Source organism: Gracilinanus agilis, chromosome 1 (genome assembly GCF_016433145.1).
Source record: "Gracilinanus agilis isolate LMUSP501 chromosome 1, AgileGrace, whole genome shotgun sequence".
NCBI classification, from domain to species: Eukaryota; Metazoa; Chordata; class Mammalia; order Didelphimorphia; family Didelphidae; genus Gracilinanus; species Gracilinanus agilis.
The window spans coordinates 282,350,684-282,364,866 of record NC_058130.1 but is presented as its reverse complement, the minus strand read 5'-3'; the positions used below and the strand labels follow the sequence as shown (position 1 = coordinate 282,364,866).

Sequence of the window (14,183 nt, the reverse complement as noted above, 5' to 3'; positions counted from 1 at the left end):
AAGAAGGAACAGAGCATGTTAATTATTTGTGGTTGTCCTTGGGAGCATGAGTGTGGGCTGAGGGGAAAAGCTCAAATTCTGAGAATTATATTTAAGTGTTTTCCTTTCCTGAGATAGAGTCATTCATATCAATAGACAGTCCTAACATAGCCACTTATACTGTCTAAAAGATACTGACTTTTTTGATCATAGAATGAAGGGATTCCCTATTGTTGAGGCCCATGGTTCAGTACTTCAGCCTGGAAAGAAGTGAAGATAGAGCATCAGCAGATCCTAAGTCATGATTAGCACTCATAGGTCTAAAAGGAAAGGTAATTCTCTGTTTCTGGAGCATGAGGTTTGAGATCCTCAGAATTTTTATTTGAGTCCTGAATTACAGATTTATGCTTATCAGGATATCAGTGTGGTTATCTGGTTAAGTGATTTGGAATAATGGTTTATTATTAGTTCATTGGATGAGATGGTGAAGGAGATTGTACCACTGGAGCACGGCACGTGATTCAGTAGTCTGACTCTTGCTCTCTCCAGGAAAGATGGTAGCTGTGAAGCCACCTGTCCTTCTCAGTCCTCAGAGGAGCAGTGGTCAGTCACAGCTTTGGTCAGTGGCTCATGAATATGAGAGGTAGATACCAATAGCCCTAACTTGACCTGTTGTTCATCCAGCTAGTTTGTTTGGATTATGCCAAGAAGGAATGACTCCAAGAGTCACCAAAGAAGGCTTTATTAGTATGTTGGCTAATGGTAATTGGTAATGGCAGTTGGTAAATAGGCAGCAATGATTCCAGAGGCAATCAGCATGGCAGCAGTAAAACCTAATTAGGAACAGGAGAGAGAAAGAAGAGCAGAGCCTACAGGGAGTCCTATACAAGGTTTTAGGTGATCCCTGAGGGATGAGAAGGATGATATCTAGGCATCAGCCAAGAGTGGGAGACAATGAAGCAGCTTAAGGACTGTTAGGGCTTATTTTGCTGGCTGGGGTTGTAGTGTTGATTACATAGGGTTTCCCCATCCTGGGATCATCTGGAGAGCAGTGGGAGTGTTCCTCTTTGCTTTGAAATAAGAGGGTATATATGGCATTTCTTATTGCTTAAAGCAAGGATGAAGTGCTTCCTTCTGAAAATCTGAACTATTATAAGCATGTCTCTCTAGATGTAGGAAATCTGAACTATTATAAGCATGTCTCTCTAGATGTAGGATGGCAAAGGGCTACACAATGTACCAGCTTTGGTGCTACCGTGGCAGGAATGCAGGAATCGTAGCCTGAGCACATATTTGGGGAAGCCAAAGTTTAGGGATTTTTAACTAGGTAGCTAGAAAATATCCTTAAAACTGGGTCACAAGCCAAAGGTAGAAGTTAGACCGCAAATAGTGAGATAAGTTTTAGGAGTCAAAGGATCATATAGAGAAATAAATATACTTTCACTAAAAATTCTCTTCTATCAGTGCCTTCACATTCTCTATTTTGAAGTTTTACTTACTTTATTCAATTAAATCCATATCCAGCAACTCCAGAAATTCAGAATTAGCACTCTGGGTTCTTAGAGTAAGAAAAAAGAGAAGTAATTGGATTTTGCAGTCAGTCTTATACTGGCAGAAAGTTCTGGCTTTATGAATGAAGATAAGTAGGACAAAGAAAAAGAGTAAACTAACTTTTTAGAGATTAACACTTGGCTAAGATTTTAAATTTAGAAGGAGATTAAAAAATTGATGAATCCAGAGAATAGGTACTTATTTGAATTTGTAATGAATCTCCTCTTAAATCCTACTATATAAAGCTTCATCATGATGTGGTAACCTTGGGTCCTCAAAGTACAAGCTCTGGAAAGATCCTTAAAAAATGGAAAGTCTTCAAGTACAAACCTGGTGGTAAACTCTAAATCATACCTTCAAGGAATGTCCCTCATTATTTAAAGAGCATTCAGCCTTAGAGGCTTTTCCTTTTGCATGATTGGAGCAGATGGACCCATAGGATTGAGATATTTTAGTTGAAAAATAGAAAAAAATAAAATTGCCCCAATCATTTACAGTATATACGTATATGTCCATATATATAATTATTCAAAATTGGCATGTTAAAGAATATGCATGTTCAATATAGTAATTTTGCATAATTATTTTCTTTTTCTGGTTTGTATGATGTCAGGATTTGTGAGGAGAGAGGAATTTGTATGAAGCTCCCTCTAATGTTACAGATGGGTAAATCATTTATAACTTATTCTTACAAAGTTGTCCAAGCCACAGAGGTTAAATGGCATATGTACTCATAGCTAGTATGTGTCAGAGGCAGAACTTCAATGCACATCTTCTTGACTCCAAGACTTATTTTTACCTCTTACATTTAAAAATATGTAATTTTAAGGATACAGATTTTATTTAGGAATATTTGGACCAATGTGGTATTTCAAGAGAGAAGTAACATAAGCGATAAGACACCTAAGTCATAAATTTGATAATTGTTTTTTCATGTTGTGAATATTTCTCACCACTGCATTTGACATATGCATTCTCACACCCACATCTGTAGCATATAAATTTTTTAATGTTCTTCAGGGAAAAATTTTAATGTGTAATTTTCTTGGCATAATATTTTAAGTCATTAGAAATAGAGCTTGTACCACTTAAATAGTTATAATATATCCAACGACAATGTATTATGAACCTATTATGTGAGTCTGGGGTAGAACAGAATGAATCCTTTTTCCTAGAATACACCGCTGGATTCTTACAACATGTCTACAGATGGCTGGTCTTAAGGTAAAAACTGGGGTTAACATATTTTTACCTGGGTTCAGAAGGGTGAGTAGGATACAGGAATGGACAATAATCTGGGACCAAACAAGTTAGGGAAACTGAGTTTGGCAGTTTGGGGAATGGCAGTTGACAGGAGTGACTGTTGGGCCTTAACTAACACTGATCCACCCAGCCAGGGAGTCTGTGAAACTAGCAAGTGAGTTGACTGACAAAAGGTTTTATAAACAGGATTTAATCCAATGAACTATAGTCTGAAAGAAGGGAAAAGGGATTCTATTTTACCAGTCTATGGGGAAGCTTCAGTGTCAGGGAATGAATTCATCTACACTAAGCTAGAAACTATAGCAGGGCAGGGCACAATGGAGATCAGAAATGAAAGTTGGATCCTCACTGCTGAGTCCTGTCAAAATCCAGCAATGATGCAGTTTTCCTAGGTCTTCAGCCAGTACTCCTTCAGTTGGGTAAGTCAGGGAGGTAAACTAACCTGAGCTGACCAGCAACTCAGGTTAGATTTTATAGTTTCAACCTAACCTCCCACAGGCAAATGACTTTCCTCCTTCTGGATATCAGGATATCAGGATACAAACTCCACTTCCTCTGAGGTCTCCCAGGGGGTCAGTTACAACTTGTCCCTAGCCACCATGGAGTCCATCTCAGAGAGAGAAGCACAACTTCCCACTTCCCCATTCAATTTAGAATTCTCCAGCCCTGCTTGCTAAGCCTCACAGCTAACTAATCTTACGCATCTTATTAATTTTTCTTACAACGCTGGACAAGTATGCTAATTTAGACTCCATTTTTAAAAAAGTGAATGTCTTCATGATATAACTTTCAAATGAATTATTTACTGTAAGTAATGGTGTGAAGTCAATAGTTTACCAATTTTATATGTGATATTTAGTATCTTGCCACCTTAGATACTAATTATATCAATAAAATGTATAAAATATCAGCTTTTGTATACTCTACAGGGTTGTTGGTAGAATAAGTGAGATAAATTATGTGTTGAGTTTTTCAGTGAGAAAATATTTTAAAATTACATTTATTATGGATTTGAAGTTTTTTTAAAGGAAACTTGAATGGAGGAGAAATGGAAATTTACTTCTCTGTAAAAATATATTAATGTCATAAACTGATTAGGCAGGTGAGAATGTACTTCTCCAGAAATTCTCAGAGAGCCAAAGGGATTTATGTCATTCCTCTGTGTTCCTTAGAGAGACATGAGGGAAAGACCCTTAGTTGGAATCCACATTATACTCTTAATGCTGTATGGCCTTCAGAACTCCAAATTAAAAAGTAAGAATCTAAACAGCCTTTCTCTTATTGTGAGGATGAAGAACCCTGCATCATTTCTTAATTAGTTTCTGTGTAACCTAAGCTAAACTCCTTCATTTTCATAATTAAAATAATGATAAAAGTATTCTCTTGCTTTTTTACAGGTTCTTTGAATAATTATAATTTGCCAGAAGAAAATTCCCAAATAGCACCTCTAGAAGAGGCACCAATCTATGTGAATACTCAATGTGTAAATGCACAAGCTTTACAGGGCCTTCAAGGAGATACTGAAAATGTATTCAGTGAAACAATGGACACTACCAAAGATAACAGTTCAAGAAAGGATTTATTTGACATGAGTAAGTTCCTATTTAATTTTTTTCAAGAATTCATATATTTCATTTCATTCTTTGCTATTAGTTTTTTGATCAGTGGTGATAATTTAAGTAATTTTAAAAGTTATGAGTAAAGTATCTTTGAAGTCTCATCAAAATTCTGCTATAAGATGAGGAATAATAATTCTCTGTAGTCAGTAGGGAATGGGAGATTTGATTTCTTGAAACTAGCTTTTTAAGAAAATTTTCTTTTCATCGCTATACAAACCACAGATTATTCTGAAGTCTGGTGGGTTTGGTATATTTGCCTGAGAGTTGATCATAGGAAAAAAGGGAAAATTAGAGCTGTAGTAGCAACAATTTTTATCCAGCTGAAGACAGAACATGTTATATAAAGGGCATTTGATAAATGTTTGCTTAATTGAATCAGCCTGAAATAGGAATGAACACCGGATTAGAGGACTTGGGTTTGAATTATATATTTGTTACTTTTTATCTTTGTTACTTTAGGCAAGTTACTTAACTTTCCTCAGGTTCCTTATGAGTAAAATGGGGAAGCCATATTAGATGGTCACCAAGGAGGACCCCTAAATTCCATAGCATAAGTCTTATGGTTAAGTCCCTTCAGAATTGACACCAAAATCACACTTAGTCTATTCTCCAGAATCAGATTGGATCTTCATGGGAATTACCACATTCTCAACTTGAAAATATTGCTCTGTACTCTTATACATAGACCCAGATTATTTTAAAGATGGTTGGAACCTTAGAAATCATAAGTCATAATCTTTAGAACAGTAAGGGGCTTTTGAGTCATTTATATCTTAACTTCTTCATTTTATAGATGAAAAAGTTAAATAAGATTTGAAGCCCAGTGAAGTTAAAAGATTGACCTAATTAGTAATAGACCCCTAGTCCAATTTCTTACTACCATGTGATGTTATAACTGTAGTATTTGAATAATTTCCAATTATAATTAGGTGAATGCATTTAGGATCTGCTGATACGTATTAGTAAAGGCAGCTTTCTCACTGGGAATTCTTCTACCAATGAAATTGTTAAAAGGAAATTTTAAAAGAAAAATGAATTCTTAAGAGGAACCATTAAGAATGGACATTTTGTTCTGCATTTGCTATTTTTGTTATATATGACCCTGGTTTGAATGGCAACAACAGCTTAAAGCAGTTGGATTTTTTCAACGTCTTATTTCTTCTAATTGCTACAAAAGACTCTCCTTCTTTACTGACTATACTAACAATGACACATGCATTCCTTCTCTTTCTTCTGTAACAAATTATCATACTTTTTTCCCTTGTTTCATTATAACAAGCAGCCATTTTTCTCTGTCTCATGTAACATCAAAATATTGCTAACTGAATTGTGAAGGATATATGTCTATCAATTGCTAGTGGAGTGTGTTTCACCCTGAGTGAATATACCTCAGCTTTCCTCTCTCAGTGAATGGCACTGGCATATTGCCAGTGGGAGGCAAATAGACCAAGAGAAAATTCACACAACAAAATTATAGGACAAATTTCATCCCAATCCATTAATTATTGGGTAAAATTTTTTTTAACTAAGTGAATAAGTTTTGGAAATTTCAAATAACCTCTTGACTCAGCTCCTCTAATGAGTTAAGCTGGAAAAGGCTTAGAGGAGGGAATACAAATTTCTCTTTACAATACCTAGTTAATCTTGACTGTGTTTCTCACCTAGAAGTAGAAAGGAGGAAAATGCAATAAAGTAGGAGGACACAACGAAAGGATCTAGCATCTGCCACTCTCATTCACTCACAACTTCTTAATATTAAAAAGGTTATAAAAAAAAGAGCCACTGTTGCTGAGTAAAGAGAGTGTAAATTCGAAGTTCAATTATTCAAAGTAATATGGGCAAAGGTAGCTAAAAAGACATTTTATCTTTAAACTACCATTCTAAACATTTGAACTAGTTTCAATTTATCTTCACCCTAACAATTTACAAACTTTTTATTTTAATGAAGGTTTATTTTAAAAGTATCAAGACTGACTAATCTCAATTCCAGCTCTTCTCTTTTCCTTTGCTAGTATTCTGGAGAACTTGATAATGAATAATAAAGTACCACAAAGTGAGAACAAGCTCTTCTTCCTTTAACTGTGCCCACTTCCAGCATCAATAAGCTGGATATTAGTTGTGGTATTGACATTAATAATCTTACATTTGTATCACACCATGAATACTTTCAGGATTTTATAATCAAGAACTGAGTAATCTAGGTGTCTTAGTGGGTAGAATGCCAGTCTTGGAGATGAGATTTCCTGGATTCAAATCTGTCCTTAGACACTTCCTAGTTATGTGATCCTGGGCAAGTCACTTAACTAGAATTGCCTAACATTTCTTACTCTTCTGCCTTGGAGTCAATACTTTGTATGGATTAGAAGATAGAAGATAGAAGATAGGTTTAAAAAAAAGAGTTTATATTACCCTATAGCTCTACACACTAACAAAGCAACTTTTCCTTTCCCTGGGCAACATTGCACTATATATGTAAGCACCTTCATTATATAGACTATCCTTTTTTAAAAATTTATATCCCTACCCCATAGCTTGGAAGCTGGCACATTTTAAATCAATACTTAATCTTTCCTCCATTAACTTTTATATATTTATATTTATATCACATTTATATTTAGTCACAATCATCAATTTCATTATATTATAGTCATCACTGACATGATTCTCACCTTGAAGGAAATCAAGGGGTACCTGAAGCAGCACATTGATTGATTTTGAATGATACAATACACAGGCAACTTTTTAGCATTTATTTGGAAGGCAATATGGTTAAAATAGATTGAAATGAAAATAAGGAATAGACTTACTCCACATATGGACTTGAACTCAGTAAGGAAACATAACTTGTTTTTTGAATGAACTGAGTAGGAGAACATATCTTTTAAAATGAATAGTTTGTGTTTCTAAGAAATTTGTTAACTGCATAATAAAAATTACTATTGAGTATGTAATATATTAAAAATCAAGTTGTTCTAGCAATTAAATAGACAAAAGGAATCCTCTGGCTCTTTGTATAACATATGATACCTCAGTCTGGACAAGTGGTCATTTGGCTAATACTTTTTTCTCTAAAATGTTGCTTCTCAAAGAAGGTTAACAAAAATTGGCTAATTATAGGATCATAGATTTAGAACTGGAAGAAACCAGGGATCATCAAGCCCAACTTTCTCATTGCGCATTTTGGAAACGAATGTCTAAAAGTGAAGTGATTCACCTGGGATTACAGAGATTATATGTAAGCAAGAGTATTTGAACACATACCTTCCAGTATTCTAATATCCTAATTGTTTTTTAATCATACTTTATTGCATTAATAATTAAATATATTTCTAGTCAATAAAAGTAGGCATTTTATTACAACTCTGTTCTTTTTAATTAATCTGATACGTGGGATTTTGCCATTTAATTTTCTGTTGATTGATTTATTACTTGTATCTACTTTTATTGCCAGAACCTTTTGAAGATGCTCTTAAGAACCAAAGCATGGGACCTTTGTTGAATAAGGCTACATCAGTGGAAAACACCAGTCCAATTTTATCTAGAGTAGTTGATTGGAAAGGGATGGAAGAGCTGAATGCAGAGCTTTGGTATCAAGGAGAAATAAGCAGAAAAGAAGCAGAACAGCTACTTAAAAAAGATGGGGATTTCCTTGTCAGGAAAAGCACTACCAACCCTGGATCCTATGTCCTGACAGGAATGCATTATGGTCAAATCAAGCACCTTCTTTTAGTGGACCCAGAAGGAACTGTAAGTATCTAATGAACAAACAAAGTGTTAGCAGTCCTGGATACATTTTTGAGTTACATCAGAGTAATTATACAACCTAATGAACACTATTTAAGCTGACTCACCCTTTGCTGAAAAGGATATTTATCTAGCAATAGACTACCATGAATTATTTTGCCCCCAAACTGTGACTTCTTTGGAATATTACAATGTGTCTCTAGCATTTAAAATATTCTAATGATCCTTATGCCAAGCCTGTGAAATAGATAATTGAAGTATAACCATTTCTATTTGTCCTCTGCCTTAGGCTTCTTTAGGAACAGGTATTATTTTTTTAACATTTATTAATATTTATTTTTTAGAAAAGTTAACATGGTTACATGATTTATGCTCTTACTTTCCCCTTCACCCCCCGGCTCCCCCCTCCCATGGCCGATATGCATTTTTACTGGTTTTAACATGTGTCATTGATCAAGACCTATTTCCAAATTGTTGATAGTTGCATTGGTGTGGTATTTTCAAGTCTACATCCCCAATCATGTCCGCCTCAACCCATGTGTTCAAGCAGTTGCTTTTCTTCTGTGTTTCCTCTCCTGCAGTTCTTCCTCTGAATGTGGGTAGCGTTCTTTACCATAAGTCCCTCAGAATTGTCCTGGGTCATTACATTGCTTCTAGTACAGAAGTCCATTACATTCTATTTTACCAAAGTGTATTGGTCTCTGTGTACAGTGTTCTTCTGGCTCTGCTCCTTTCACTCTGCATCAATTCCTGGAGGTCTTTCCAGTTCACATGGAATTCCTCTAGTTTATTATTTCTTTGAGTACAATAGTATTCCATCACCAGCATATACCACATTTTGTTCAGCCATTCCCCAATTGAAAGGCATACCCTCATTTTCCAATTTTTTGCCACCACAAAAAGTGCGACTATAAATATTTTCATGCAAGTCTATTTATCTATGATCTCTTTGGGGTACAAACCCAACAATGGTATGGCTGGATCAAAGGGCAGGCATTCTTTTATAGCCCTTTGAGCATAGTTCCAAATTGCCATCCAGAATGGTTGGATCAGTTCACAAGTCCACCAGCAGTGCATTAATGAGGAACAGGCATTATTATTGCTCTGCTCCTCATTAGAGTGTGGAGATGATCCTAGGTTCTTAAAAGCTAAGTAGATGGAGTACAAACTCTGATTGCTGAACCAACCTGAAATGGTTTTGAGTATATGTCAAGTGACAGACAATGTCTGTCTAATGAGAACTAGCCTAGCTGAATTTAGAGAAACTCATCATCAGAATGTTATTAATAATAAAAAATATGCTTCCCTGTTGAGTAAGATAGATTTCTATATCCAGTTGAGAATTGTTATAAAATAGACCTGATGTTATGAGGTACTGAAGCTGAGTGTGTGTAAATTCCCAAGTGTAACACTTAAATTGTGATAGTGAAATACAAAGGACCCACAAAATGTTGGTAATGAATCTGCTAAATTTAACTTCAGAATCACAGTGTCCCAGACTGGTCAGCTAAAATGAAGAATCTGTGTTTGGAATTATATAGATACTTCTAACTGAACAGTCTGGCCCAGTAAGGGATAATGCTAGAGTTTGATTGTGGATTAGATCTTGTTTGACTGATATTACTCTCCTTTCCCTCAAATGTCCCAAGGATATACTCACTAAGCTTTAAGATAAAGCTGACACAAGTTTAGGTAAGTTTCAAAGATTTAATGCTACTAAGCTTAGGAGGGGAGCAGGGTATTAATTGAGGAAGGAGAGAAACAAGAGATTCCTAATCTAAGTTAATGATGAAAGATGATACTTGAAGAAGGAGTGATCAGGCTTGTCAATAATTATTTGCTGGCAGCTAGCTGCCAGCCTGGCAGGGCCAGACAGAGTTCAACCAAATTCAGGTTGTTTAATTGAGAGATGTCATTGCTTGCTGTTGGATTATGAATCAGGAACTAGTTATTTGGTATCACAGGATCTGAGACTATAAGTTGGTTAGTGCAGGTTGCTGGCAATTCAAGTTGACCTAAGGCCTACCCAAACCAAACCAATCTCCCACTCCCAAACCCAGTCTCCAGATTGAGATGAGATTTCAGTTCAAATCCTTCCTTATATACCTGAGCTACTAACTGACTTGGCACATGGCACTTCTTGCCAGTCTCAGCTCATTTCATGTTCTAAACAGACAACTGTCCATCATCTTGCTCTTCATGTTGGTTTGCAAAATATTACAGAATATATATACATATATACATATATATATATTTCTATATATATTCTTCTCTATTTGAAGCAATTCATATGAGAGTGAAGTTCAAGCATTACACCCCTCACAGCATTCTTCTGTTTATTGTAAAAACTCTTCCATGAATACTTTTCAGTTTTATGAGATAATTTCTCCATTATTTCTCTTCCTTTCTCTTCTTCCAGAGCATCCTGTTTTTCAACCTTCTATTTAAAAAAAAAATCATTCCACCATAAAAGACTCATATCCATGCCTGCTATCTTTGTTAATTCTTTCTAACAGTACCAGTAATGCTAAAATTCTCAAGAGTTAACATATTTTCGAGAATGTAAACAATTTAATTTTGGGGCAGCTAGGTGGTTCAGGAGATTAGAGCTAGACCTGGACAGGAAATCCTGGGTTCAAATCTGGATTCAGATACTTCCAAGCTATGTGAACCTGAGTAAGTCACTTAACCCAGTTGCCTGACCTTACTGCTCTTCTACCTTGTAATTGAAAATATTCTATATTGTAATAGAAAAATTCTAAGACAAGGTAAGGGTTAAAAAAAACAAACAAACAACAGTTCAACCTCTTTTCACTCATTTTTTTCCTTTTTATGCTTCTCTAAACTTTTATCTTTGATTGTCAAATCTATTCAGATCTTTTCTTTCTATTAGGAATACCTGGAAGTCCTCTATTTCATTAAAGATTTATTTTCCCCACAGAAAAATTAACCTCATTATTCTTGGTTGTAACTGCTACTTTGTCTTGTGGAGTTTCATATTTCAAGCCTTTCACTCCTTTATTGTGATAGCTGCTAAATTTTATGTAATGCTTATTGTGGTTCCATTGTATTTGCATTGTTTCTGTCTGAATATTTTCAGTATTTTCTTTTTGCTTGGCAGCTCTGTAATTCGACTATAATATTCCTTGGAGTTTTCATTTTAGAATCTTGTGAAGTGATTGGTGAATACTTTCTACTTCTACTTTGGCCTCTGGTCCTGTGATATCTGGACATCTTTGCATTTTTGAGATTTGATGGCTAGGATCATTTTTAGATCAAGGCTTTCAGACAGTTCACTAATTCTTACATTATCTATCTTAAATACATTTTCTAGGTCAGTTGTTTTTCTGATATGATATTTCACATTTCTTCTACTTTTTCATTTTTTTCATTTTGTTTTATTGTTTTTTGATGTTTCATGGATTCATTTGTTTACATTTAACCAACATTATTTTCTTCAATGAGGTTTTGTATCTGTTTTTTTCTTTTGGTCATTTCTGCTTTTTAATCAAGTATTTTCTTCAGTATTTTCATGTCTTAAAAAAACAAGCTCTTAATTCCCTTTTTATAATTTTCTTGATTGCTTCATTTCTCTTCTCAATTTTCTTCTAATACCCTAAATTGATTAAAAAACATTTTTTCTCTGTTAAAAAAATCTTTTTCTTTAAATCTTCTAGAAATTCTTGATGTACTTGTGTCCATTCTGCACTTTTCTTTCAGATTTTGCTTATAGATGTTTTCACATTGTTGACTTATGAGTTTGAATTTGGGGGTCAGGTTCTTTTTTGTTATTGTTGATTGTTTATTTTTTCTAGCCTTTTTTTCTTGACTTTGAACTTCACGTTAGAGTTGAGTTATCTGTGGTGTGATGATTCAGTTCACTATCCCAAACTTTATGCTTTTTTTTGCTCTGCTATTTTAATAGTTTTAGGGGCCAGTAAGTTTTTAGTGATTCCAAGATGGTCTGATCTCTTTGTCTATATTCTTGTCTTTACCCAAGAAGACTCCTTTGTGACTAACTGAGAATACTGTTCTCCACTCTGTAACTGAGACCTGTTACTGAGTAATGGTCAATAGACTTGCCCAATGGCACTTAGTCTTATTTCCAGTCCTAAGCAAATAAGTTTACTTACAGATGTCCAATCTTTGCATGATGAGAGCATCTGGGACTTCTACTACTATTGCTGTGGTAGCTCTACCTCTAAGGCTTATAGCTGGACCTCCTATATCAGTGGTTCCCAAACTTTTTTGGCCTACCGCCCCCTTTTGAGAAAAAATATTACTTAGCCCCCTGGAAATTAATTTTAAAAAAATTAATAGCAATTAATAGGAAAGATAAATGCAACTGTGGCCATCACTGCTCCCCTGTATCACTGCAGCACCCACCAGGGGGCAGTGGTGCCCACTTTGGGAATCACTGTCCTATATTGTCTTAGATCAGAAAAATGTCTCACCTTGACCTTTTTCTGGTTATGTTGCTTCAGAATTCAATTTAATGTGTTATTTTAAAGTTTTTTTCAAAAACTTTTTTGTTAGGGAAGTTCAGCTTAAATATGTCTTTTATTTTACCATTTAGGCTCTGCCTACGAGTCTAATAAACTTTTAAAAATGGTCATGAAGCTATTCTAACATGAATTACTATTAAAATTATTTTTTTCATTTTTTTATTGCCATGCAAAACACACTTCCATATTTGTCATCGTTGTAAGAGCACACTCATAACAAAAACTCCAAAAATAAAACTATAAATACACTGATGTGAAATATGACTCCAACAGTTCTTTCTCCGGAAATGGATAGTATTTATTCCTTATAATTTTTTAGGATTGTCTTATATTAGTGATGGGCAAACTATTTCCCATGAGCCAGATCCAGACCATAGTTTGTCTGTCACTGCCTTAAGCAATTCCCTAATCACTAGGCCCCCACATCCAGATGTAGTGATTAGGGAATTGCTTAAGGCAGTGACAGACAAACTATGGCCTGGATCTGGCCCACGGTGAATAGTTTGCCCATCACTGCCCTAGATCATTGCAATGCTGAGAGTAACCAAGTTTTCACAGATAATCGTCATCCAATATTTCTGTTATTGTGTAAAATGTTCTTCAAGTTCTACTTATTTCACTCTGCATCAGTTCCCACAGATCTTTCCAGCTTTTTTCTGAAATCATCTTGCTTATCATATCCCATTATCAACATGTACCTCAGTTTGTTCAGTCACTCACCAAATGATGAACATCTCCTCAAATTTTCAATTCTTTGCCACCACAAAAAGAGCAGCTATAAAGATTTTTGTATAAATAGGTTCTTTCCCTTTTTAAAAATTATCTTTTGGGGATAGAAACCCAGTAGTGGCATTACTGGATCAAAGGGTATGCACAGTTTTATAAACTTTGGGTATGGTTCCAAATTGCCCTCCACTATGGTTGGATCAGTTCACAAGACTGCCAACAATGCATTAGTGTCCCAATTTTGCCACAAAACCCCTCCAACATTTATCATTTTCCTTTACTGTCATATTGGCCAATATGATAGGTATGAGGTGGTACTTCAGTGTTGTTTTAATTCACATTTCTCTAATCAAGAGTGATTTAGAACATTTTTTCATATGATTATTAATGGCTTTGATTTCTTCATCTGAAAATTGCTTATATTCTTTGACTCTTTGTCAATTAGGGAATGGCTTGTTTTCTTATAAACTTGACTTAGTTCTTTATATTTTTGAGAAAGTAGACCTTTATCAGATACATTTGTTATAAAATTTTTTCTCATTTGATTGTTTCCCTTCTAATCTTAGATTAGTTTTGTTTGTATGAAAGATTTTAATTTAATATAATAAAGATCATTTACTTTACATCAGATCTGCCAAGTAAACTATTCTGTGTTCCCCTAATTTAATTATGATATCACTTTTTATATCTAAATCATATATCCATTTTGACTTAACTTGGTACAGAGCCATGTTAGCAAACTTATGACAAATATGCCAGAGGGGACTGCTCCCTTTCCCCTTTCCACCATACCTGA

The 14,183-nt window shown here is 34.9% G+C and overlaps 1 protein-coding gene across 1 annotated transcript in view; it reads left to right on the top strand.

Moving 5' to 3' along the window:
* SHC3 (SHC adaptor protein 3) overlaps positions 1-14,183 on the top strand; it is a 225,722-nt gene that overhangs the window by 159,113 nt on the left and 52,426 nt on the right. The window contains 2 exon segments of the mRNA XM_044657594.1: positions 4,191-4,385; positions 7,864-8,163. Of these exon segments, the coding sequence (XP_044513529.1) occupies positions 4,191-4,385; positions 7,864-8,163 (495 nt within the window).